Genomic DNA, 24,804 nt, shown 5'->3' with positions numbered 1-24,804 from the left:
TATGTTGATTTAAAAAAGCGATACGATTTTTTTAAACCTACTAAAGGCGCAAGGTACTTTTAAACGCTTGCTCCAGTCGTGCAGATTTTCTGGGCTACTTGCGCTGATGGCTTGCATTAGTACATGCTCAGGTACCCCGCATACTTTTTTACGCCATTGGTTACACGCTTGTTGTATGTGCCGTGTGCTGCGAGTAATTTCCGCGAAAACCTGCATCTTCTCGAGTTTTCTTCCCTTTCCCTGTTTAGTAAAATGTAAGAATAAAATACTGCATATAATTAACGCTTGATATATTATTATATTATATATAGGTACTTCATATTGATCCTTAGCTTAAATACAAAAGAAATTTGTACAGCTAACTTACTAAGCCAAGCAAGCATACAGTACATAAATTCATATACAACATTTTTATTTCATTACAGCTTCTTTCTAATTAAAACTTGGCAACTCTCAATGATCAATTGAGCCAGTTTGATATTTTGCAAATCGGTTGTCCCCTCTTTGGTCTTCTTCTCTAATTGCAGTAGGATCGTCTGCAGCACAATGATTGTTGTTGCCAAGCACGGATGCGCTGGTATAGAAGAGTCAAGAACCTGAAAACAAGAGGAGTTATGATAAAATTAGGTCATGGTAAGGGTTAAAGTTTTGATGACTTGCGAAGCTTCGATTGACAACTTGCACCCGTCTCACTCCAACGCGTTAGTTGAGTTCCGAAGGCAAGCATCTAAACAGGGCAAGACACGTGACAATTTTATCCAAATCTAAAAGCGATGTGCTGATTAAAAAAATGTTACATGAACACTGTGGGAAGAGAGGGGCTAAAGAAACTACGAATAAACTTTGCATACGGCCCTCCGAGGAATTGTCCTTTACGCAGTTTACCCTTATCAATTCCTGCGCTCAATGTACGGCGAGGCGACTCGCACACCCTTCCGCTCCAAAATGCGTGGGTCTCATGTTGATAACGTAGTCCAGGGGCCACGAACTGTCAAATCGTATGGGTTACCATGGCAACACACTAATAATATTAATCTAATACCGGTCGAGAAATGGTCCCCAGGTGTATACGTACCGTGTTCTGCAGCCGCTTGTACAGGTTCGGCGGCACGCACACGATCCACTCGGGCTGGTCGCGCGAGTGCTCGAGGGAGCGCTTGAGGCGCTGGATGGTGATGGCCAGCAGCGGCACCAGCGCCGGCTCCGGCGACCGCAGCCGCGTTATCGCTTCCGCCGCCAGCGTGTCGTAGCCTAAATGATATAGCCCGACCACCTGGAGTAAGAGAAAACTTTGAGAACATAGTGCCATGTCTTTCTGGATTTTCGTGACCAATATCAATGAGGATACACGCACAAATACACACAATAGTAAAAAAAACATGTCTTTACAAATAAACCACAGAGGTTTTGGTTTCACCAACGATCTATGGGTTTTTAACCTGAACCCCATTCTCAAAGGAATATACAAAAACGGAATGTTAACAAAGTCTAATCAGTTTTAAGAGTCAGACTAACCTGTTGTCGCTTCAGGAAGTCGCAATCAATGTTCCACAGCTCTGCCAGCAGCGTCACCCTTTCCATCCACTCCTCACACTCGGCACTATTGTACCCTCCCCGGTCATCACTGGCTGTAACAGTTTCAACAGCCGCGCGGACCAGCTTCGTCAAAAACTTCATCCGCGGGTTCTGCAGCTTCTCCGAACCACGCATACTGATGTCTCTGCTCACAACACTACCTGTGAGCGCCTCGAATATGTACTGGTAATCAATATCGTACAACGTATCCAAAGGCTTCGATGACTTTACATTGAAATGAAACTGATAGTAAATTGTGCAAGATATCTGGTAGTTTAAACTTAAAATATCACCGTTAACTCGTTTCGTGTCTTGTGCGACTTCCATTAAAGACGGGTTGCTTTCATCCCAAATCTTCTCAAATTGTATCTCGCGCTTCCCTTGATCCATAGGCAATTTCGAACACTTTAGAAACTCGTCCAAATATCTGGTGGTCGTTTCGAGGAATTTCATCATCACCGTGTTCCCGAATCCGACGTCTTGCAAGCATAGAGGTTCCTTCGGCATTTTACCAACTTTGTTGACCAATTTACATGACGCTTCGAAGATATGTCTTATGTATGTGGACCATATGATGGCGAAGAGACCTAACCGTAGATGTGTATCTGATATGTTCCTCAAGCAGTCGATAACGACGTTAAGTTTTTCCGTATGTTGCATGTCTTTCTGCCACGCCATAGCATATTCCCAGCACATGTTCGAGAGAATATAATTAGCTGATGTACTGAGCGGGAACTGCTGGCGCAGGAGCGAGAGCCATTTGAAGATTTTCGGGTTATTATCGACGTGCACTCGGTTGTTCTCTATGAAGGGGTAGGAGGCGCAATCATCGTCAGATTCATCCTCGTACGAACTCGCGCGGTTTTCCATCAGCTCATTGGCTACTACCGCCTCTGGAACGACCCCCATACTGCACAACCATTTAGCTATCAACTCGGTAACCGACCCCTTTCCTCTGCTATAAATATACTTCAGATTTATGCTTATATCGTCAAATTGTAGCTTAGGAAGACAGTTCCCGTCGAACGTGTCTTTGAACATGAGAATGATGGTCAGCAGTGATATGTCTTCGAGTTTTCCGATCAACATGCCCCATTTCGCGTTCTCTGTAGTGAGTGACTCCCAAGCCTCCTCCTCGCCTTCTGAACACTTGATTTCGTATATTTTGCCCACAGATTTGCAGGCCATGGCCACGATCATGCTCCTTAATGGACAGGACATGTCTACGAGTAGATCGCGAATGCTTTGCCACCAAGGAGATATTTCATTGTATGAAATTTTCGTCGCCTCCTCGGTCGCCTTGCTCGCGTAGTACAAAACAGTTATAAGTTTTTCTATCAAATCTAAACTTATTTCTTCTAGTGACATGTTCATTAAATGCATAATAACAAGTTTAACTATATCTTTCGGATCGATAACGCTTTTTTTGAGAAAGTCGCTCAACTTCGCAATATCTTTGATTTCAAATATAGATTTGAAAATGTCGGCAGCTAATGTATTGATCTTTTCCTGCGGTAATTCTGGTTTCAGAGAAAGATACCCAGAGCTTTCTTCCACGAGGAAACAAGATACGAGCTCTTTGTACTTGTGACTTCTGTTTTCCGCAAATTTCACTCTGGGGTGGTGGTGTTCTTTGTACCCATTTTCTTGCGAAAGAATTAACAATCTTTCCAAAATGCAATTATCATCTTCTAATAGGTGGAAATCTGGGTCGTTCGCTTGTTTCTCATCTACATTGAGTTCCTCCATGCAATCAATTTTTAAATAAGAATAAATTTTGATCATTAATTCCGTCATGTCATCTGTGTTTTTATTGTTTATATTCCTGTAGAACAGCGTCAGTAAAGCGAGATTGGCGAAAAACCGCTTAATTTTTTCTTCCTGTTCCGTCAATTTCTCTAACTTCTCAATATTCTCCCAAAACAAAGTTAAGCAAGAGATAACAATTGTCGGCGGTATTTCATAATTTCGAACGAACATTTCCAAGCAGTGTTTCTGCAGTTCCACCGTTTTCAGTTTTTCCGCTTTCTCGACTATATCATTTTCGTAATTTTCTACTGTGGTTAGATTTTTCTTGACGAAATCGCGCAGGTCACGTAGTATATGTAGGTCTTTCGAACGGTCGGAGTGTTCTCCTTCTAAAGCGTAAAAGAAAGGTATTGTGAACTTCTTGAGTTTACCGTCTGGGTCTATAAGGACACATTGGAACTCCGGCAGGTTGAGTTTCTTGTGAGTGTAACTTTTCTCTGCGCCTACAAGACCACAAGTATTGTATAGTAGTTGCCCGTTTTTGGTGGCGGTGAAAACGGCAACTCGGTTTCCTCTCTGCATGAGTCGGATGTCGATCAGGCCCTTCTTGGGATTGTAAATGATCAGGAATGTTGCTCGACGAACTTCTTTGATGACTGAGAGCTGGGGTTTTTTACTGTCTTGTTCGAACACCTGAAACAAAGCAAAAATTGTTAACTCTTAAGTAACCTGGAATATTTTCCGAGAAATTAAGGAAATAGAAGTCTCGTACTTTATCAGTTTGCATTAGAAATAATATTCCAGTTTATACATAATATACACTATGGATCGCCGTATCCGAAACACCATGATACCCTCTATAAAACCTTCATTGCTGACGTAGGGAAGAAAACCGCTCCGATACCTGACACAACCTGATGTTACCTGCAGGAAGGCGCACTGCGCGTCCCTGTGGCCCTTGAAGAGGCGCACGAGGTGGCCGCGCGCCACGTCCAACACGCTCACGCGGCCCAGCCCGTCCGACACTGCGGCTAACCGCCTGTCCGGCGACACCTGATATGAAAAAGAAAAAACTCACTAGCATAGTAATATTGTTGTGTTCATTAATATGGTTCCCGCGGAAACTGACCCAAAAAGTAGATAGGATTCCTCGATTCTGCCCCATGCACCGCTCCGTGACACGCCTCTGACCCCGTCATTCAACCGTAACGTATATAGAAATAGTAGATTGTTAACCAAGGGATGAAATGATGCCTTTCACCCGAGTTAAATGGTCTACTTTTCATTTTGAAAACGAGGTAAGTAAAATACACGTGTATTAAAAAAATATGACTAAGTACAAACTTACATAGTACCAAAGATAGATATAACTCCGTAATAGATGGATACAGTCTAAGGAAAAAACGTGCCTCGAAAATCACAAAAAATTTGATTCTCGATCAGAGGGCGCCACTAGTTTTGGCCTACACTCGTATAGATGGCGTTGACGGTTTCGTTTGTTATTTATAATTTTAAGAGGCCGTAGTCGATTTTGGAGCAAAAATGTAAAATTGATAGATTTAGTCGTTGAAATTATACACGTTTGGTTACGTAATATCTAAATAACAAGTATTGGTTTCTATTAGCACGTCTTCTCATCTTGCCTTTTAATAATGAGGTTGCGAGCGTGCGTCACCGGTAATATATGAAGAGAAGTGGCAGTTTTTAAAAATTCACCAAAAAAATTTGGTGGTAAATTATACAAATTGATGTATAAAAATAGTTTCAGCAAATGTTGTAGATTGTTTAGGTATCAAAATTACGTTGAACTTAAGTCGATTTTCAGAGAAATTGTCACTTGTTTTGAAGTGATTTCTGGAAAAAATTGATTTCGTCTAACTTTCATTTACACTACTTCAAAGTCATAATAATGAAAATGTAGTCTGATAAACGTCAAGTACAGGATATGTGTAATACAAAATTACCATGTTTAGCAGTCCAAACTTTACGAAATTTACAAATAAGAGCGACAAAATCAGTGCTTTTCGCGCGTTTACCTAAACGTCCATCAGAAAAGCAAACATTACTAATTTAGTGAGTCTGTTTTCAAAAAATTGATCTGATAAAAAGTAAGATAAGAAGACGTGCTAATAGAAACCAGTACTTGTTATTTCAATTAGGTAACAAAAGGTGTACAATTTGACCGACTAAATCTATCAATTTTACATTCTTGCGACTAAAATCGACATCGGCCTCTTAACGCATATCAGTGAAAGAACATGGGTCAAAATCATAAAAATAATTAATGCAAATAAAAAAAATCATTTATCCATATTTAAATACATTTTATCGTATTTTTATAAATATTTATTTTTAGTTTTAAAGTGTGTCGACAGATGGCAGTGAATTTACTGGGGTTACAAAATTTACTATGACAGTACCGCTCTAGTATAAGTTACTCTATGATAGTACTTTAGGTAAAAGTATCGTTATTTATAGAAAGGGGAGTTAAATATCAGAATGGAAATTGTCCAACAAGTCCATTTAAAACCAAATATTAATTGCTTCTAGTAAAAAAACAAAAACCTACTTGGAATGTAAAATGCAGAAACGTACCACTTTCTGCACACCTTGCAGAACAACAATGACTTTCAGAGCATGAGAAATTAAATATAATAGAACAGTTGGGGATAGAAGAACGCTTACCACGACGGCAGTTCCGGCGCGCGAGGGGTCCTTGAGGCCGGCGCGCAGAGACAGCGGCTCCGCGCGCGCGGCGGCGCGCTCCGCCGGCGCGGCCTCCGCGCCCCCGCCGCCCCCACCGCCCCCACCGCCCCCGCCCAGCCAGCCTCTGCAATACACATATAGTTGGTCAAGCTAATCTTGTCAGTAGAAAGAGGCGCAAAATTCAAATTTTCTATTGGACGATATACCTTCTTTATGTACGGTGCAGAAACCTGGTGCATCAAAAGCTTGGAAAGGAGCAAAATCGATGCTTTCGAGATGTGGTGTTGGAGAAAGATGCTAAGAATCCCATGGACCGCAATGAGAACAAATGAGTCCATTCTGAGAGAACTAATAAATCACCAAGCGACTCTCAAGAATCTGCCAGGAGAGGGCTCTCAGATTCTTTGGGCACATAATGCGATCGCCACACCACAGCCTCGAACGTGACATCATACTGGGGCAAGTTGAAGGCAAGCGCGCTAGAGGAAGAGCCCCTGCAATATGGTCGGATTCCATTAAACAAGCATGTGGTTCCATGCAGAGGGCAGTCCACATAGCCCTTGATCGCGTTAAATGGAGGGATATAGTTGTTGGTCACGATCCTCAGTCATGAGGAAACGACGAAGAAGAAGAAGATTGGACGATATCCCTTCGCGCCTACATTTTTTAAATTTGCCGTCTTTTTGTACTAACAAGATTTGCTTGATCGACTATATCACATGTCCAATGAGGTAAGCGCGCATAGCCCGACCCAAATGGCGCTGCTATATTTCAAGTTCCTGCTCCCGTGAGTTCATTTTAAATTTTAAGTTTCCGGTTTTAAATATTCCCCTTACATAGGTACCCCTTTTTACGAACGCATTTAGTTTAAGAGAACTAAAAATCCCTCAAATTTTGCCTGTTATAATCTAAAAAACCGGACCAGTGCGAGTCGGACTCGCCCACAGAGGGTTGCGTACTTTTTAGTATTTGTTGTTATAGCGGCAACAATACAATACAATAATTTTTATTTGCAAAAAAAGGGTAACTTTACATGTCTTAATGTAAGTGAACAGTAGTTTGTTTCACCTTTTCAGCTGTGTACAACAGCATGCAAATCCATGAAGGCATCTTAAAAATATGTAATTCCTTTTCAAAACACATCATTTGTGGAAATTTATCAAAATTACAAGAAATACATCATCTGTGGAAATTTCAACTGTCTAGCTATCACGCGTGAGATACAGCCTGGTGACAGACAGACAGAAGGGCAGTGGAGTCTTAGCAATAGGGTTCCGTTTTTACCCTTTTGGTACGGAACCTTAAAAACTACAAACACGTTTATTCTTCTGTGTCGTATCGCTCTTGACCGAGCGTTCGTGGTCACGTTGAGGCGTAGTAGAGGCGGACACAGCTCTTCGCACGATCTCCCGCCATCTCTCCCTGTTGGCAGACCGTCCGGTACACTCAGATACGCGGCTTCCCACTGCGGATTGTATTTGGTCAGTCCAGCGCATAGGCGATTTACCGCGCGATCTGGTTCCCTCCACTCTTCCTTGTACGACCAGTCGCTCTATGAATACGTTTATAAATAGGTACTGGAAAACATAAACCATAGACTATCTAACTATCTCCATCTATAGTATCTAAGCAAAATGTGATCATTGCAAAATGGGCCTAATCCCGACTGCGAGGGCCGTGCAACATCCACAGTCAAATATTCCGGCTTTAGGCAAGGTCGTTCTCGATGTATACTGGCCTTGATTTTCCACTGGTCACGGCCAATCCGCGGCCTCAAACTTCAACACTCTTTGACTTCAACTACTAATTGAATTGCAATTATACAAAATTGTACGTTTCCAAATTCGAATATAAAATTTCAGCAGCAAAATTCAGTTTGTAACTTGTAACGCACAGCTGCCTTTTATGCGACATCTTGTAGGGGCGGCGCCTTATCACCTTAAAGTACGTAGTGGAATCTCTAGATTAAATTTTATAGCTACAACAGCAATGTTCAGTTAAAAACTAACGGCAAAGCAGATTTTATCTTATGCACAACCGTGCGCGCAACATCTCGAAGAGGCAGAGCAGTGCATCCTTCCAACGCGTAGTAGAATGTTTTTAAATTCAACCTTAAACTGTTAGCAGCAAGGTTCAGTTTAAACTCACGGTAACGGAGATCTTAACTTATTGGCGACCGTGTGTGCCACATCTTAAAAGAGGCAGCGCAGTGCATCTTCCAACGCGTAGTAGAATGTTTTTAAATTCAACCTTAAACTATCAGCAACAAGGTTCAGTTTAATCTCACAGCAACGCAGATTTTATCCTATGTGCAACTGCCTCCGTACATCTTAAAGCGGCAGCGCAGCGCTATCTTTCAACGCGTAGTAGAATCTTTTAAAATTCAACCTTAAACTATTAGCAGCAAGGTTCAGTTTAAACTCACAACAACACAGATTGTATATTATGCGTAACATCTTGAGGTGGCGGTGCAGTGCCTCCTTCCAACGAGTAGTGGAATCATTTTAAATTCAACCTTAAACTATTAGCAGCAAGGTTGAGTTTAAGCTTACGGCAATGCAGACTTTATTACCTTATGCGCACCCGCGCGCGCTACATCTTGAAGTGGCAGCGCAGTGCACCTTCCTACACATAGTAGAATCTTTTTTAATTCATCCTTAAACTATTAGCAGCAAAGTTCAGTTTAAACTCACGGCAAACGGCAACGCAGATTTTATCCTATGCGCAACCGCGCGCGCTACATCATGAAGATGCAGCGCAGGGCCTCCTTCCAACGCGTAGTAGAATATTTCCAAATTCAACCTAAAACTATTAGCAGCAAGGTTCAGTTTAAACTCACGGCAACGCAGATTTTCTCTTATGTGCAACCGCGCGCGCTACATTGTGAAGTGGCAGCACAGTGCACCTTCCTACACGTAGTAGAATCTTTTAAAATTCAACCTTAAACTATTAGCAACAACGTTCAGTTTAAACTCACGGCAATGCAGATTTTATCTTATGCGCAACCGCGCGCGCTACATCATGAAGAGGCAGCGCAGGGCCTCCTTCCAACGCGTAGTAGAATATTTCCAAATTCAACCTAAAATTATTAGCAGCAAGGTTCAGTTTAAACTCACGGCAACGCAGATTTTATCTTATGTGCAACCGCGCGCGCTACGTCTTGAAGCGGCGGCGCGGTGCCCCCTTCCAACGCGTAGTGAAACCCGACGAACGGTCGCGTGCCCGCGCCGAGGATCAGCGTGTTCATCGGCGGGATGGATCGGTACCTAAATAATAGAATATATAACTAATGAATCATGAATCACATCACAATGATATTGTAAATACAGATATGGCATACCCTAACATAACAAGCGAAAAAAATGCTTTCAACGTCACGGCAGCACACACTCACAATATGTTTCTTGTTTACATACACCTACATACGCAAAAGGCGTAAAAGAGACGGCATAATACCTTTAAGTAAATAAGAGACGACTGGTGTTTGTCACTTGCGCGCCAACAACTAAGAGCAAACTGTACAATCGTCACAAAGTGCTTCAATTTTGGAGGGCGTATAACTTATCTGTAGTTTTAATATCATTGTTAGAGTCCGAGTGTGATTTACAAGGGTTAAGAGTCCCCGGAAAGCCCGGCTGAATTTAGGTTTAAAAAAAATTATTACTCATAAGAATATTACAATTCACTTCAAGAGTTAAAATACTTATACTAAGAATTAATTAACTTGACGAGTAAATTTTTATTTGTTATTTAACATTAAGTGCTAATTTATTAAGTTTTAACAAAATAAACACAAAAAATATGTATGTGTAGGTAGGTAGACATTTTTATTTATTTTGCCCGCAGCGACTTACACAAGTATTTTAACCTTCCCATACAAACGGAGTTTCGTTCTCATTTTAAAACTACGTGTCGGATTGTAATGAAACTTTGCACATACAATGACATAAGGTATATCTAGGTCTGTAATTAGTTTATATAGTTCTAGTATGCAAAACAAACGAAAAAAAGCAAAAACAAGTTCTGTATGAAAAACTTAAAATCACTGTATTTTTTTTACTATGGTATCTGAAGCTACATAAACTAATTACAGACCTAGATATACCTTATCCCATTGTAAGTACAAAGTTTCAGAGTAATCTAGCTAGTCCTTTTAAAATGAGATAAACCTGAATGTGGGGTTTCGTAACCGCAATGACAAAATCAGCGATCGAAAATGGTTATATAAAAAAAAGTTTATTTCAGACTTCTTCATAATGGTCCATACATGTTACTCATGTTAGTACTTAATACTATCTTAAGCAACTAAAATAAATTATTGTTATTAATTTTAATTGGAAAGATTTTATGGGATGGATTATATGGGAAAGTTCTAACAAATCTCCGAAAACTAACGTAGGAATTAATTCCGGTTCCGCCCTAAGCCCGTTATACTTAGTTACAGTTTATTCGTGGTTTTGTATTTTTTAGGTATAGCACAGAATGTAAACAAACCATAGCCATGTAAGTAACTAATTCATTTGGCCAATGATATAAATTATTAATTACCATGTATCATATCCCCCATAGGTAGAAGCCGCCAGGAGGTGGTCATAAGAGTTCTTCAGCTCCAACCCCACCACCGCTGCATCGTTGACCTGCTCCTGCTCGCTGAAGCTCCACTTCCTCACGCCCAGGCCTCTGTTGTCAACTGAATAAGTTTCCTGAATGCCAGCTTGAACTATAATGGTTACAGAACAGTGTTAGTTAGGTGCAGTATTGGCCGAACGTTAATTGCAATTAACCAGTAACCAGTACAAATTGAAACGTAAACCGTAACGGACGGTTACTTTATTAATTGCATTAACGTGTAGGCCAACACTGGTTAGGTGTAGGCAGTTAGATTTTTTATTCGCACTTGTATCGTATATATAGTTATTTACGATACAAGTGCGAAAAAGAGGTAATTCGCAACTCGTGTCGATTTAAAACGCTCCCTTCTGTCGTGTTTTAATTTATCGCCACTCGTTTCGAATTTCCTCTTTTTCGCACTTCTATCGTAAATAACTATTGTGCTTGTAGACATCATAAGCTGAGGTCATTTTAGAAAAAAGTTACTTTATTACAATTGGGTAAACAGATGGCAAAAGGAAGGCAGGAAAACCCATAACAAGGTGGTCCAAGGATATTATAGCCACAGCCGGAGAAAATTGGCTAATCAAGGCAAAAGACCGAGAAAGGTGGAAAGATATGGAGGAGGCCTATACCCAACAGGGGTCCTTAAAATAGTAAAAATGGAAAACAATAATATTAGAAAACTTTTTTTTTATCATGTAAAACTATTTAAGGAAAAGTAAAGGCTTAAATAAATAAATAAACAGATGAAAATCAGCAAGGCTGTCCACAATAGATTAGATATATGAATATACATCATTATTATTCTCTCCGTCCGAGTCCGGTCTCCGAGACCACGGTGACAACGCCGTCCTCGAAGCGTCGGAGGTAAATCTAAAACTTATTTTACGCGATTAAGTCCCTTGGTTGTGAATAATAATGAGTAAAAATCGTGAAAGTTTATATCATGAAATTACATTATAAATTATGTTGGAATAATCTACATGAATTTATATTATGATCTTCATTAATATTTACATAATTTATTTAATAAATTAATAGATACAAATCTAAAAATGTCTAAAATCGTCAGTATAGTGTGTTAGTTGCAGAATAAGCATGCTTACCTTTAGCAAGTTGTGCTTTCGCATTTCTCAGCAGCTGGAACAAACTCGCCCCGGTCAAGATGCACACACAGGTTGAGAAAAGCACATGTATGTCATCGGGCAGCGTTCCGTATGAGCCTGTGTGGCAGGATATCTTCAAGACTGGGGTTTCATCGAGCTTCTCCAGAGACAATTGGTGTCCGGTGTTGGTGTAGAAACCAATGCTGCCGTTGTTGAAGCCTATGATGATGCAGAACCAGTCAGGTCCATTCTGGAAAAAGATTTTTACTCTTTATATTTTGAAGGTTTGATCACGATCAGTCTAGTCATGTCAGTGTATGTTATTGAATTTGTGTTGTTATTTATTTTTCTGTATTGCTATGGATAAAAGTGTCACCCATTGTCTATAGTTACTTTTTTTGCATTAGAAAGAAGGTAAGCGAATCTTGAATCTTGAGGTGTCTTTTTATCACTTTTGAAAAATAAGTCATTTCAAGTTCTTTTACATTTTTTTGCTTTCAACAAATTTATTTAAAGCGGATTTCAATATTTTTCAATAAAATAACACGTCAAGATTGTTTACCTTTTGTTTCTAATGCTAAAAAAATGAATTATAGCAAACTCTCAATTTAAACTTAATTAATTGACAATATTGTAAAAATTCCAACTTAAGGGTTAAGTAGTTAACTGGGTACATCCATTGTCAAGAGCTTGAACATGTCAACAAACTATAATAGCATTATAGCTAATGGGCACAGACAGTTAAACTCAAAACAATAGATTTGGACAGACAACACAACACTACAGAAATAGGAAGTAGATAATATTTTAATTTAGAATAGCCATAAAAAAATACCTGGGACGAATGGTGCGACGGACAAATAGAGAGAGCCAACATGGACGTTATATTTGCAGGCATTGTGCCACTCCATGATATCAGGTAGGTGTTCCGATCCATTGAGCGGATCCACTGAGAAGTAAGCAGGCACAGGCGGTTGCGGTAGCCCACACCCAGCAAGTTACCGCACGGTGACAACGAAACGGTGCATTGAGACAGCCAACTGGTATCTTAAAAATAAAACGTCATATTTTACCATTTTCTTTTTACTCATATATTTTTTATACTGGTTCCTTAGTACCTTCCTTCTCTGGTATGAAGAGAGCACGTCCTAAGCTGGAAATATCTCCACAATCGGCAAATAATTCCACTTGGCACGACATGTTTATTAACCATTAAACAAAGAGCTTAAAAATATTTAACAATAGGGTCAAGCTTATACATATGGAGCTAGATAGAAATTATACAGAATAAAGGAAACACAAATAATATTAGTCTGAATTAAAGCAGCACATTGTGAACCATAATTGTTTTTTATAATTTTATTAAAAAAAGTGTTTCTGTTTATATTATCGAGATAGATTCCATGAAAATTCTTTATATAGTAAACAGCTGACAGCTGTCGAAACAGTCAACAGAGAGTTAATGGTACTTCCACACGGAGCAAGTAGCTTGCATGAACCTTTACTTGCTCCATTTACTAGCACGCGCGAATTATCGCACTAGTTAATCGAACGAATAATTTTATGTAATACACATATTTATAAATGATTCCGCAGATTACTCCTATTTGTGTAATTTATTGGAAAATGGTGTCGTCAAGATCAGTGAGTATTATATTCTTTGATTGTATTCTTTGGTCAAGATGTCAAGATCAGAAATCCACTTGCCCAATTTCTAAACTAGAGGGGAGTGTCAATGTCATGTCATATCAGTGTCAACTCGATGGCGATAGGGATGGGGCTTGAGCAAAATAATTTTATTTACTTTTATTGGTTCCCTAATCTATTTCGACGCAATTGCATTAGTTATTCAGAATGAGATTAATGTTCGTTACAAGATTGAGAGCGGAGGTTTCTATAGTTTGATGTATGTTAATTTCGTCAAGAAGCGCGATGGGGTGCTTACACAGTAAGAAGGAAGTTTCAGAGATGCATCCAAACGTATTTCGGGTGGTAAACATAGACGAGAACGGGGTAGATCTGTGTTCGGGGCAGCTGGAGATAACCGACACGGATATTATTCTGTACAGGGAAGGGAGGGACTCCACTGTTTGGCCTCTGCACTCTCTTCGAAGATATGGATTTGAAGGCGAAATATTCAGTTTTGAATCAGGTACGAAAACTAAATAAAACAATAATTCTTAGATGACTGGTCTAATCAGCTTTCTATTAAGAAATAAATGGAAAATCTTATTATTATTATTATTTAATAAGCAGGCAGGCAGTTATGGCAACTGATATGGCCTGTATCCAGTAATCATAAAGATATATATCATGAACGAGTATTAATCTTATAAGAGAAAATTTTATTCATTTGGTACTACAAATTGTATCTATTTTATTATTTACTTGCCAGCTGAGTATATTTTTAACCAACTTGACTGTGTGTTTCTTATGAAATAGTCTATTTATTTATTTAATCCTATGGCATATGATAATCATTGTGAAATACAATAGTGTGTAATAGTCTATTGAATTTTATTGTCATTACATTTTGATGAGATTAAGAGCGCAGCAGGAGGTTGCTGGACTACAATAACAAAAGATAGGGATAAATGGAAAGAGTTAGGGGAGGCCTTTGCCTACAAAAGGCATACAGATGGAAATTTGATATATATATATATACATATATGTTAACAAATTGTACTTACAAAACACTTGTCTGAAATAAAGGCTACACGTTACACACTACAATCACTACGGTTATTATATAAACACATTCACACATATGCACACACATTCACTCTCTCACACACACACACACACACACACACACACACACACACACACACACACACACACACACACACACACACACACACACACACACACACACACACACACACACACACACACACACACACACACACACACACACACACACACACACACACACACACACACACACACACACACACACACACACACACACACACACACACACACACACACACACACACACACACACACACACACACACACACACACACACACACACACACACACACACACACAGGTTTTATCTCAATTTTGTAAATTCAATTGTTTTGAGTGCACTAATTTCTCAACATTATATCATAATTTTGTTTTTAAATTTAATTTTAAATAATAATTTTAATTTTACTTAATTGTAATAAATTATATGTTAAACTTTACTTTAGCTAAAGTTCATACTAATTATATAATATCTTCACCTAAATATTACTTCAAATGATATGTTCGGTTACTATTTATAAACCCTTAATAGTTAGTAGCGGGGTCTTCTGCCACAAGTATTTACAATACTTACAAGGAGATTCCAAGCATAACTAAATTGTAAATTGTGAAATGTTTAAACCAAAATAAACAATTTTTCATTTATTTTTTTTTTCAAAGGCTATTAATATAATATTAATATAATACATTTTGCTTTAAAACCAAAATTTTATTCATCAAACTTTTATTCTTGGGACTGTTAGACCACATAAAAAACAGGTTAATTTGTCACATAGTCCAGGTAAATTAAATCTTGTTTCTGTTAGTCAGATTTTTTAAAGATTAGGCTTTAAACCTTAAAACAGACAGAATAAAGTTTTTAAAACACACTCCCCAATACTGTATAATGCTTGTAATATAGACTTTATGATTATTACAATTAGGTACACAATCAAATGTATAAAATACAAATGATTTTTAAATTAAAAAATCCTTTACCTGCTTATCTTACTACTTAGCTATCTTACCTAAAACTCATTTTACTGCTTGTCTGATCCAAAAGTCGGCATCATGACCAGTCACAGTGTCATCACACTGCATGGAGATGGTGACTTCTTAAACAAGCCTGAAGAGATGTTGGACAAGTTATTATTATTATTTATTATTTAAGCCTTTATTTTTCCTTAAATAGTTTTACATGATAAAAAAGTTTTCTAATATTATTGTTTTCCATTTTTACTATTTTAAGGACCCCTGTTGGGTATAGGCCTCCTCCATATCTTTCCACCTTTCTCGGTCTTTTGCCTTGATTAGCCAATTTTCTCCGGCTGTGGCTATAATATCCTTGGACCACCTTGTTATGGGTTTTCCCGCCTTCCTTTTGCCATGGGGTCCTGGCCACTTTGTGACTTTGTTGGTCCATCTGTCATCTGTCAATCTTCCTATGTGGCCGGCCCATCTCCATTTCTGTTTCAGCACAGACTCGAGGGCATCTATGATGTTTGTTTTGGATCGTATGTACTTGCTGTTAACCTTGTCCTTTAGTTTTATACTGAGAATGCTCCTTTCCATGGCTCTTTGGCAGGTTGGACAAGTTAATGTATAAAAAAACCAGACAAGTGTGAGTCGGACTCGCCCACCGAGGGTTCCGTACTTTTTAGTATTTGTTGTTATAGCGGCAACATGACAATACATCATCTGTGAAAATTTCAACTGTCTAGCTATCACAGTTCATGAGATACAGCCTGGTGACAGACAGACGGACAGTGGAGTATTTGTAATAGGGTTCCGTTTTACCCATTGATTTCTCTCTACTATTTATAGGAAAAGTTGATACATCATATCCTTCAAACCCTAATGATTAATGCTATTAAAATGAATTCTGCCCTTTCTTTTTAACCATGGGTAGGTTTTTGTCAGATAAACCGATAAATGTCCTGCACTACCCAAAAAGCTCACATTTGTGAGAAGGCTATTCACCCATGAAATATATTTAGCCTTTCACGCAAAATAGGCGCCAGTCGTCGAGTTGCGGAAAATCGTCCGAACTGCAATACAATATAATATTTAGCCTTACTGTAGGAGTGCAGGGTAAGATTAAGTGATTGTATTATTTTTAATAAGTAGCTACTAAGCAACTTTCAAAAAAGTCACCCTGAAGATAGGGCATGTATATGATTAACATGGTGTCATTTAATGGTATATTCCCACTCTTCACGATCTGTGCAAACTCTTTATATTGCCCTACCACATAACATATAACATAACATATATTTTGGTTCATCCTTAAATTCTGATTCATCACATTTTTATTGTCATAAACCTTCATATTGTAGTGTAGGTCCATCGTCCTTACTCCTCAAGATGTTTCATTTAAATTTCTTATAGGACTTTAATTGTACCTTTTTGTTTACAGGAAGAAGATGTGAGACAGGTGAGGGCATATACGGATTTAAATGCCGCAGAGCGTCATTGCTTTTCCGGACACTACAGCAACACATACAACTGCGAAACGTGATCCACGACTCCGTGCCATACCCCGTGACGCGCCTGGCCGGCTCACCCGCGCCAGCGCGCCAGACCCTCCAGGCCAGCGTCGTCCACCGCTCCTCCATAGACAACAGTATAGACAACACACACATACCGCCCGCAGTTGCCCCCACATTAACTACTGTAGTACCTCGCAACGTTACGCAATCACCCCGATCCCCATCTAGCGTTGACATCTTAGAGGTCATGCCGCTATACCCCCGTACGCAAGCGAGCACCAACCATGTTACTAATGTCTACCAAGTCAGAGACTTTAAGAGAGAACACAACAACAACCAAGCCGAAGCGACGGCGGAAGTACGACACGTTTACAGCAACGACTTGAATAGAGATCTCGCGATACTAAGGAATACTTTGCGTCAGGAAACCGTCATTAATACTATGAGAGATATAGAAGATGAGACACGGTTCCTTGAGAGCAGATATCTAAACGATAATAATCCAGAAGCGGAGCAAGTGACGCCGCTATCACCAACTTTCAGCAGTAGCAGCGAACATTACGCGCAGCTCAGTATAGAACAACAAGAATCCGCCAGATTATACATGAATTTAGTCCCTTCCGACGTCCCGGACGCGAATAAGAACGAAGGGCCGCCATCGACGCCGCTAACCCCTAAACAGGCGGAATACTGCAATTTTTTACCTGTTAACAAATCCGAGGCGAACACCTACGCAAACTTAGCTCTTGGCGATAAAAACTCGAAAATGCTGCGTTTCAACGCTCCCACAACGGAGCATAGTCAAAAGTTTTCCGAATCTGATACCTTCCCATCATTATCCCCGGTTGAGGAGCTAGAAGTGAATTACGCAGTGCTAGATATAGACGGGAACAAGGAGGCCAGGCCGCGAGAGTTCGCGTCGCCGGAGAGTCAATCCTACAACAGTTCGAGAAACGAGAGTACGGCTTCGTGTGCTTCTCAGGGGAGAGGGAGGTTGGTGTCGCAGGGCAGCGTGGAGCGCGGCGCGGCGCCGGCGCCGGCGCCCAGCGTGGGCTACACCACCATCGACTTCGACAAGACCGTGGCGCTCACGTCCGTGGCGGCCGGCGACGTGGACGACGGCCAGCGCAAGCGCCACGACTCCACCAGCCCCAGCGGCACTGACAAGCCTAAGCTAAGTTTCGGTTAGATATTTATACAGTGTCTGATTTACACGTGACTATAAGGCTTCGTCACACAGTGGCGGGTCACGCTCCCCGCTTCCGCGTCGTGCTCTCGCCCCGGTGTAGTGTGGCAGACTTAATTGATCCGGGTGTGTATATGTCGTCCACACACTGTGAATGTAGCATTAATAGTTGAAAAACTACAATTTAAAGTCCAAAAAGAGACTCAAATATCGAAGCATATATCAATTATAAGTGGTGATATCCAATGACTAGGTTTGAACAGAAGATTATTGCATTTGTTCAGGTAGGTTTGACCATAAGAGTTTGCCAAATACATACATAATATTAATCAAGTACCTCTGTGTTGCCAAAATATATATAGTATTGTTGAGTAGGTGTACAATAATTTGACATTTACCTAATTGCATATATTTTTATGTAAACGGATTGGCAGAAAGAATTTTACAATTTCTCAAACTGCTATAGTAGTTATACTTTAATTAACCTAATATTCAGTACGGTATACGATCCAGACACAAATGTCTACGTTTTACGTTCAAAATATTTTCTCCTGTTTAAATAAATATTTGCTACGCGATTTAAATTCAAAGTTTGGACCTCTATCTCTCTGGCTGTTGGAATTTTTTACCGAACCTTTGGTACCCAAAATATTCAAGTCAACTACTGGGAATATTTTCCCAGTATTATTTCCAGAAATTATGGGAAATTCGCACTACCACGAAATTTTCTTTTGGAAGTGGATATTATATATCGCAGTACTGCAGCATTAGATGCACATATTTCGGATTGGAAGGGTAACTTTTGAATTGAAATACTTTTTTTTAACTAGCCTTTATAGGCTCTACACTTTTTACTCTTATGATTGCCCCAATGCTGGGTAAAGGCCTCTTTCTCGCCATTTGGTCCTATCCAATGCCTCCCCCCCCCCCTCTTCACAATATGTATCTAGGTCGTTCCGCCATCTCCGTGTTGGTCTTCCTCTGCCCCGAGATCCATCCGGTGGGATCCAATCAATTAAAAAACATTTCGGGAAAAAATATTATTCAATATCACTTTGAGCGGGGAATCTTACTAGGCACGTAACCGGGATATTATTACTTTAGCGGCACATCGTTAGTTATGATTATGAAGTTTGTTGTTGACCTTAAAAATGGAGGCATGCCTCTATAGAAATGACGCTCTTGTTGCAATTCGCAATGCAAGCGAGCTCAGATAGTTTAGTAGCTATATAAATAAGTGTTGTTTGCCAAATTAGAGAGTTCGATTTGTTGTGAATTGAGAATTGGTTAATAGGCGGGTCCACAAATAGGGACCTGCCTCTCGAGGAAATTGCCGCGCGAAGAAGGTCTGAAGATGTAAAGATGAAGAGAGGTGCCCGAAGCGTGCCGCGCAGGCGTTTGCTTCGGGTGAGGCAAATCTCAAGTCTCAATTCAACAGACCGCGCGGCAATTTCCTCGCAAGGCAGCTCGTACTGTGTGGGCCTGTCTAATGTGGACAGTTTTTCTACAGGAAAGCTGCTACATTCCAGTAAAATGTTATACCATATTTAGAGGCTTATTGCAATATTTGTAGTATTTATATTGTTCCTTTATTTTGTATTGATATTATTAATGACATTACGTAAGTAGTTGAGAAATTAAATAATAAAAACTAAGTACATTTGACTTCCAAGAGTACAGGCTATTTTTACTCTTAGAGTATGTAAAAACTTGCAATTTATTTAATGAAACTATTAAATAATTATAGGTTCGCGATAATTTAAGTTTTTTCTAATTCTTACCAATGCTTGCTCGTAATAGTCTGACTCAGTGAATATTCATAAGTAACATAATAGTTATGAAATCGGGTGCAAATTTTCTTATACCTATAAAAATATTCTGAAAACAGACATATACAGGTCGACCTTAGCCTTTGGACAAACCCTGAAATCCCACGTAGGGTTACTTCTCAGGAATGCTGTAACGTTATTGTTTTTTTAATTAGAACAAAAAGTAAAATTAAAAAATTTCAAACAAAAATTAATTGCAATGATCGACAACAAAAAGAATCATACTGTATGTTTTTGACTATTTTTTCGAAAATGTGCGGCAATGATGACATTTGTCAAAAGTAAGAATCTAATTAATGTCATAAATAAAAAAGATAATCCATAAGGTCGAAGAAGTTTTCATACTATTTGTAACCTCAGGAGCTATTAACACTATATAGTTATCACCTCACACTTCAAAACAAAACAAAAACGAAAATAGGCGAGTCTACACAAAACCAGCCTCCTCGCGAGGAAATTGCCGCGCGAAGCAGCTCGGTCCATCTAGACGTGCCTCGGGTCGGGTGAATCAAACGCACTCGCCACCGCAATGCCTCTGACGGCAATTTCCTCGTGAGGCGGCTCGTTCTGACCCACCTAATATATATTAATAATAATAAATAAACTATTAGGACACTTTATATTTAGCGATATGCATCGTTAGTTACATAAGTTAGTAAAGTTTTTGATGTATGTAAATTGTACAGTGTAAAGTTAAGTGTATTGTTGAACGGTGTAAGTATATTTATGATTGCACATACCAAAGCATTGTACATTTGCAATGTTGATAATTGTGTTCATTTTATTTTGTTGACATAAACATTACTTTGTCAAAAAGATACCGGGCATCAGTATAACATTCCCGGTACTTTTTTGACATAATGCAATAAATAAGTTTCAAATTGGTATATGTAAATATAAATATTATTATAAATAAATGAGTATGAGTAAAGTTTCAGGTACGAACAAGTAGACAAGAATTAGGATTATCTGTAAAGAAAAAAAGTGACGTTTCGTATAAAAATGACATTGGCGCTAACGTCCCGGTCTATTATATTGGAGCATTGACAATAAAGCGCCTAAGGTTCCTTTTTATACGGGCCGTCACAAACATGAATGTCTTATAGACTAGACAATTTAATGTTACACGTTACGTAATTCGTTACGAGGTAGAGGCCACAGGGCGAAGGATGGGGTTACCTATTTTAAAATAAAAATATGTCACAAATAAAATTAAAGGCCTCTACAAACCTCCCGATAATTGCATGCGACTTGCGTTACATTGCGGTATGTGATCGATCGATTGATTGAAAATTAAAACCTACTTAGCCGGCAATTATCTAAAATCGCATGCGATTTGATGCTAGGTCTGTAGAGGCCTTTTTTACACAAAAAACAAACAAAGTTATACATTATTAGGCCCAAAAAATCGGACAGATGGTAGCCCTAATCAATAGCTAGTAAATGAGAGTTCATTTCTCGACGACCTAGACCGACACTCGTTCATAACCTCCTAAGGCCCAAGGTCCTACCTATAGTACCTCTTCAGTTCGATGAAATTTAAATCATATTCAATTGGAACAGAGTCGCTTTTCCTTTGTTTCGTTTAATTTTCCAACAACGCAAAATCAACTCTATTTCCTACATTATAGGTTCAAATGTCAGTGGCAAATTTGAATTTTTCATTTGTATGGCTGGGCCTTAGGAGGATAAAGGTGCATCCTACTGCAGCGTACATTTTGCACGGTTGTGCTCTAAACTCACGAGTATTAAAAAGGCCCACTTTTTATAAACAATTGTGACATGACATAGGCCTTCTTAACACTTTTCCAGGCATAGTACGATTTTTCGACTACATACGCGCCAATAGAATTTCAACCTTAGTATTCCGATTTAAGGTACAAATTAGATTGAAGTTTCGGGTAATTTGACGCCTTCAAATGAATCTTCAAAGCTGAATGAATTGGAATATATTTTGATATTTTGGGAAAACCGTGTACCTATATTGGTGCGGCCTAGAAAAGGGTTAACTTGAAATGTAAAATCCGAATGGTTTCAAACAAGCGTGTAGCTTAGCCGTGCGCCGCAGTGGGATTTAATGATGCGAATTTTAACGAATAGTGTGCTAAGGTCTAAACCGAAAGTTATGGGCTATAAGTAGAATATTAAATACATTGTGCCCAAAGTCTGAGACTGATAGTTTGTTACCGCAGGTAGGCCTCGAACATACAAATCTTGTCAATAGGTAGCCATGTTTCTATGTAATTATGAATGTCGATTAGGACGATTTGCCTAGCGCTTTTTCTCTATTGTGTTATGTAACTTACATTATATTAAGCACCTTATTTAAACCTAAATATTACTACCTAAATACTTATTGACCTATTTACAGCACTGTTAGAGCATGAGGGGGTTATTTGCTAGAGGGAGATAGTAATATCTACTTATGCTCGTGCCGCCCACCATACACACAGTTTACTATGGAACTTTTAATTTAAATGTATTTTAATTGAATTGAATTTTTTCGACAATTTTACGAGACGAAAGAAATTCTACTTCGTGAGTTTTATGAAAGGTTGAAATTCCATTGAAACGGAATGTCCATTGTAATGTACATTGGGCGGCACGAGGATAGACTTATTTCTCACAGCCTTTGCTCTTGCAGAACTGTAAATACTGAAGTGCTAGGTTAAACTCTTCGTCATAACAACTAATTACTGTGTAATTCCTGATTTTAATATATTTATAACGCTGCGTCAGCATCGAGCCAAGAAACGACCAATGAACATGTTTGTCTCACTCTAACAGATAAATGTTACATAGCTGCCTCTCTGCCGTTAATTTGCTCGTTGTGGACGCACTAAAGTGCGAACGTTAACTTGCCACGCAACTATCTTGTTTTCATACAACGAAACTTGTTTGGGCCCGTCCAAAAATGTATGAGTATTTATTGCATTATGCAAAAAGTGAAATATTTTTTATATTTTAGGTGGTTTACAAGGCACACGGTCACCAGATGATGGTTCCTACTTGTTGACCTTTTTGTGCTCATGTTTTTGGTCAGCATTTTGTAGAATTGGCACAATTACCTACATTTATTTGTCTTCCTTTATAGTCGTAGCCTTTCAAATAAAGCTATTATGCAAAATTGAACTTGGACGTCAGAGAGAACACGTTCTTAAAATGCCATAAATATTTTTGGTTACATAGCATAATTTCTAAAATCAAATATCATAAGTACGAACCTATTTCTGGGCGGTTTGCCCTTCGGGCATCTGAAGCTACCTAACGTACTTACCTACCTACGCTTTTTCCCCAAAGTGTAATGTTTTCACGGACGTCACACTAAATCAGGGGTCACCAATTAGTTTCTTTAGGGGTCCGGTTCTTAAAATAAAATGACCATCGCGGTCCGTTTTTCTTTGAGTTTATTAAATAAGGAAAAAAATTAAATTGGTTGGCGGTCCGCATACGGACCGCGACCGCGGTCCGCCATTTGGTGACCCCTGCACTAAATCAATAGGTAGGTAGGTTAGGTTCGTTAGGTAGCTTCAGATGCCTGAAGGGCAAACCGCCCAGAAATAGATGCGGGGCTCCGTCGACTCAGTGTGTGAAGGAAATGTTCTCGGAAATATTGAGTTTCAAAGTACCGTCATTAGGCTTTCTATACGTAGCTTTTTTGAGCACCCACATGGAATAGATGAACTACAGATATGCAAGTTGCGGAAAGCTTCCAAAAAGCTGGAAAAGTTTTCGGAAATTTCAAAAAAAATTACAGGAAACAAAAGAAAACTTTCATTTTGGAAATTGATAATTTTGATTCCCATGCAAAAAAGTTTACTACATTTTTCCATGTGGAAATTTCACAATTTTGGCAACGGCACATTAGCAACTGGAAACCGCTAAAAGATGGCTAAAACCGTTAAGTAATTTTACACCGACCACCATTTAAATTTGATCGAGTACATTATTATTTATGAATTTTGACTGATTCTATTTGAATTTGACAGAAGCGTATTTAAGGTTAATAAGGTATACTGTCCTTAAAATTTTGTATGAAATTATAAGCAAACATCAGCCATAGTGAATTAAGTAGTATCCCTGATGTTCAAAAACAAAAAGTCGTATGCTTATTTTAAAGACTATGAACTCTAAGGCCAGGATTACACTTGTAAGTTTTACTTACGTAAGTTAAAGCTATTTGCTAGAATGAGATAACGATATTCATATCTCATTCTGTAGTATAAATGTGTCCCTACTTACGTAAGTAAAACTTACAAGGCCTAAGTACTAGTAGGAATAAAGTAGAATTTTACTAATGCTGGAATGCATCACGCCACATGCTAAAGACAGCCCAAATAATGTGGGGCGATAGTAGTACATTTTACAACTAGTGTGAAAAGACATTTCACACGTGTTGTAAACGACGTTTTTTAATACAATTGCGAAAAAATAATAAATTAATATATAATTAGTAGAATCATACCACCAAACCAAACCAAAACCAAAAGTACCTATACAGCTAAGATACGCGAGCTGCCGCAGCCCGCGATACCTTCATACTCGTGCGCGCCCCGGCCGCGGCCGCCGCGGGCCCGGCGCGGGTTGGTCAACGACACCTCCTCATAACTCATGAGGCCCTGGTACCTGCTCCGCGCTAAATTCAATTTTAACTGCGTTTCGAAAGTACCTATATAGTTTGGAACTAAAAAGTAAAAAGCACTAGTTCGAGAAATTGAGCTTCTCGCACGCTACGCAGCCACAAAAAGTACCACTTTTTGAGCAACTGTATTAATAAGTTTTACTTTAAATTGTAATTGTGCCATTAAATTTATTTA

General features: G+C 39.0%; 2 protein-coding genes across 3 annotated transcripts; one reads left to right on the top strand and one right to left on the bottom strand.

The window, feature by feature from the left end:
- Window positions 1-273: 273 nt before the first annotated feature.
- On the bottom strand, window positions 274-13,128 carry LOC134744562 (rab3 GTPase-activating protein non-catalytic subunit). Of its 2 annotated transcripts, none has more exons than XM_063678403.1 (10): window positions 12,869-13,128; window positions 12,586-12,797; window positions 11,751-12,000; window positions 10,579-10,750; window positions 9,147-9,296; window positions 6,010-6,154; window positions 4,249-4,377; window positions 1,516-4,017; window positions 1,076-1,273; window positions 274-596 (listed from the first exon to the last, which is right to left on the bottom strand). In XM_063678403.1, exons 1-10 carry the CDS (start codon window positions 12,948-12,950, stop codon window positions 420-422), a joined length of 4,017 nt encoding a protein of 1,338 aa, XP_063534473.1. In that variant the 5' UTR covers window positions 12,951-13,128; the 3' UTR covers window positions 274-419. The 2 variants fall into 2 exon arrangements, with proteins under 2 accessions (XP_063534473.1, XP_063534482.1); XM_063678412.1 differs by having other exon boundaries at window positions 10,579-10,720.
- Window positions 13,129-13,512: 384 nt separating this feature from the next.
- On the top strand, window positions 13,513-21,587 carry LOC134744595 (uncharacterized). The gene is made up of 2 exons (XM_063678459.1): window positions 13,513-13,902; window positions 16,900-21,587. The coding sequence occupies exons 1-2, from the start codon at window positions 13,659-13,661 to the stop codon at window positions 18,159-18,161; spliced, it is 1,506 nt and encodes a 501-aa protein (XP_063534529.1). The 5' UTR covers window positions 13,513-13,658; the 3' UTR covers window positions 18,162-21,587.
- The last annotated feature ends 3,217 nt before the right edge of the window (window positions 21,588-24,804 follow it).

The sequence above is a fragment of the Cydia strobilella genome, chromosome 1 (assembly GCF_947568885.1).
Source record: "Cydia strobilella chromosome 1, ilCydStro3.1, whole genome shotgun sequence".
Taxonomy (NCBI): Eukaryota; Metazoa; Arthropoda; class Insecta; order Lepidoptera; family Tortricidae; genus Cydia; species Cydia strobilella.
This window is presented reverse-complemented; position numbering and strand designations above follow the sequence as displayed.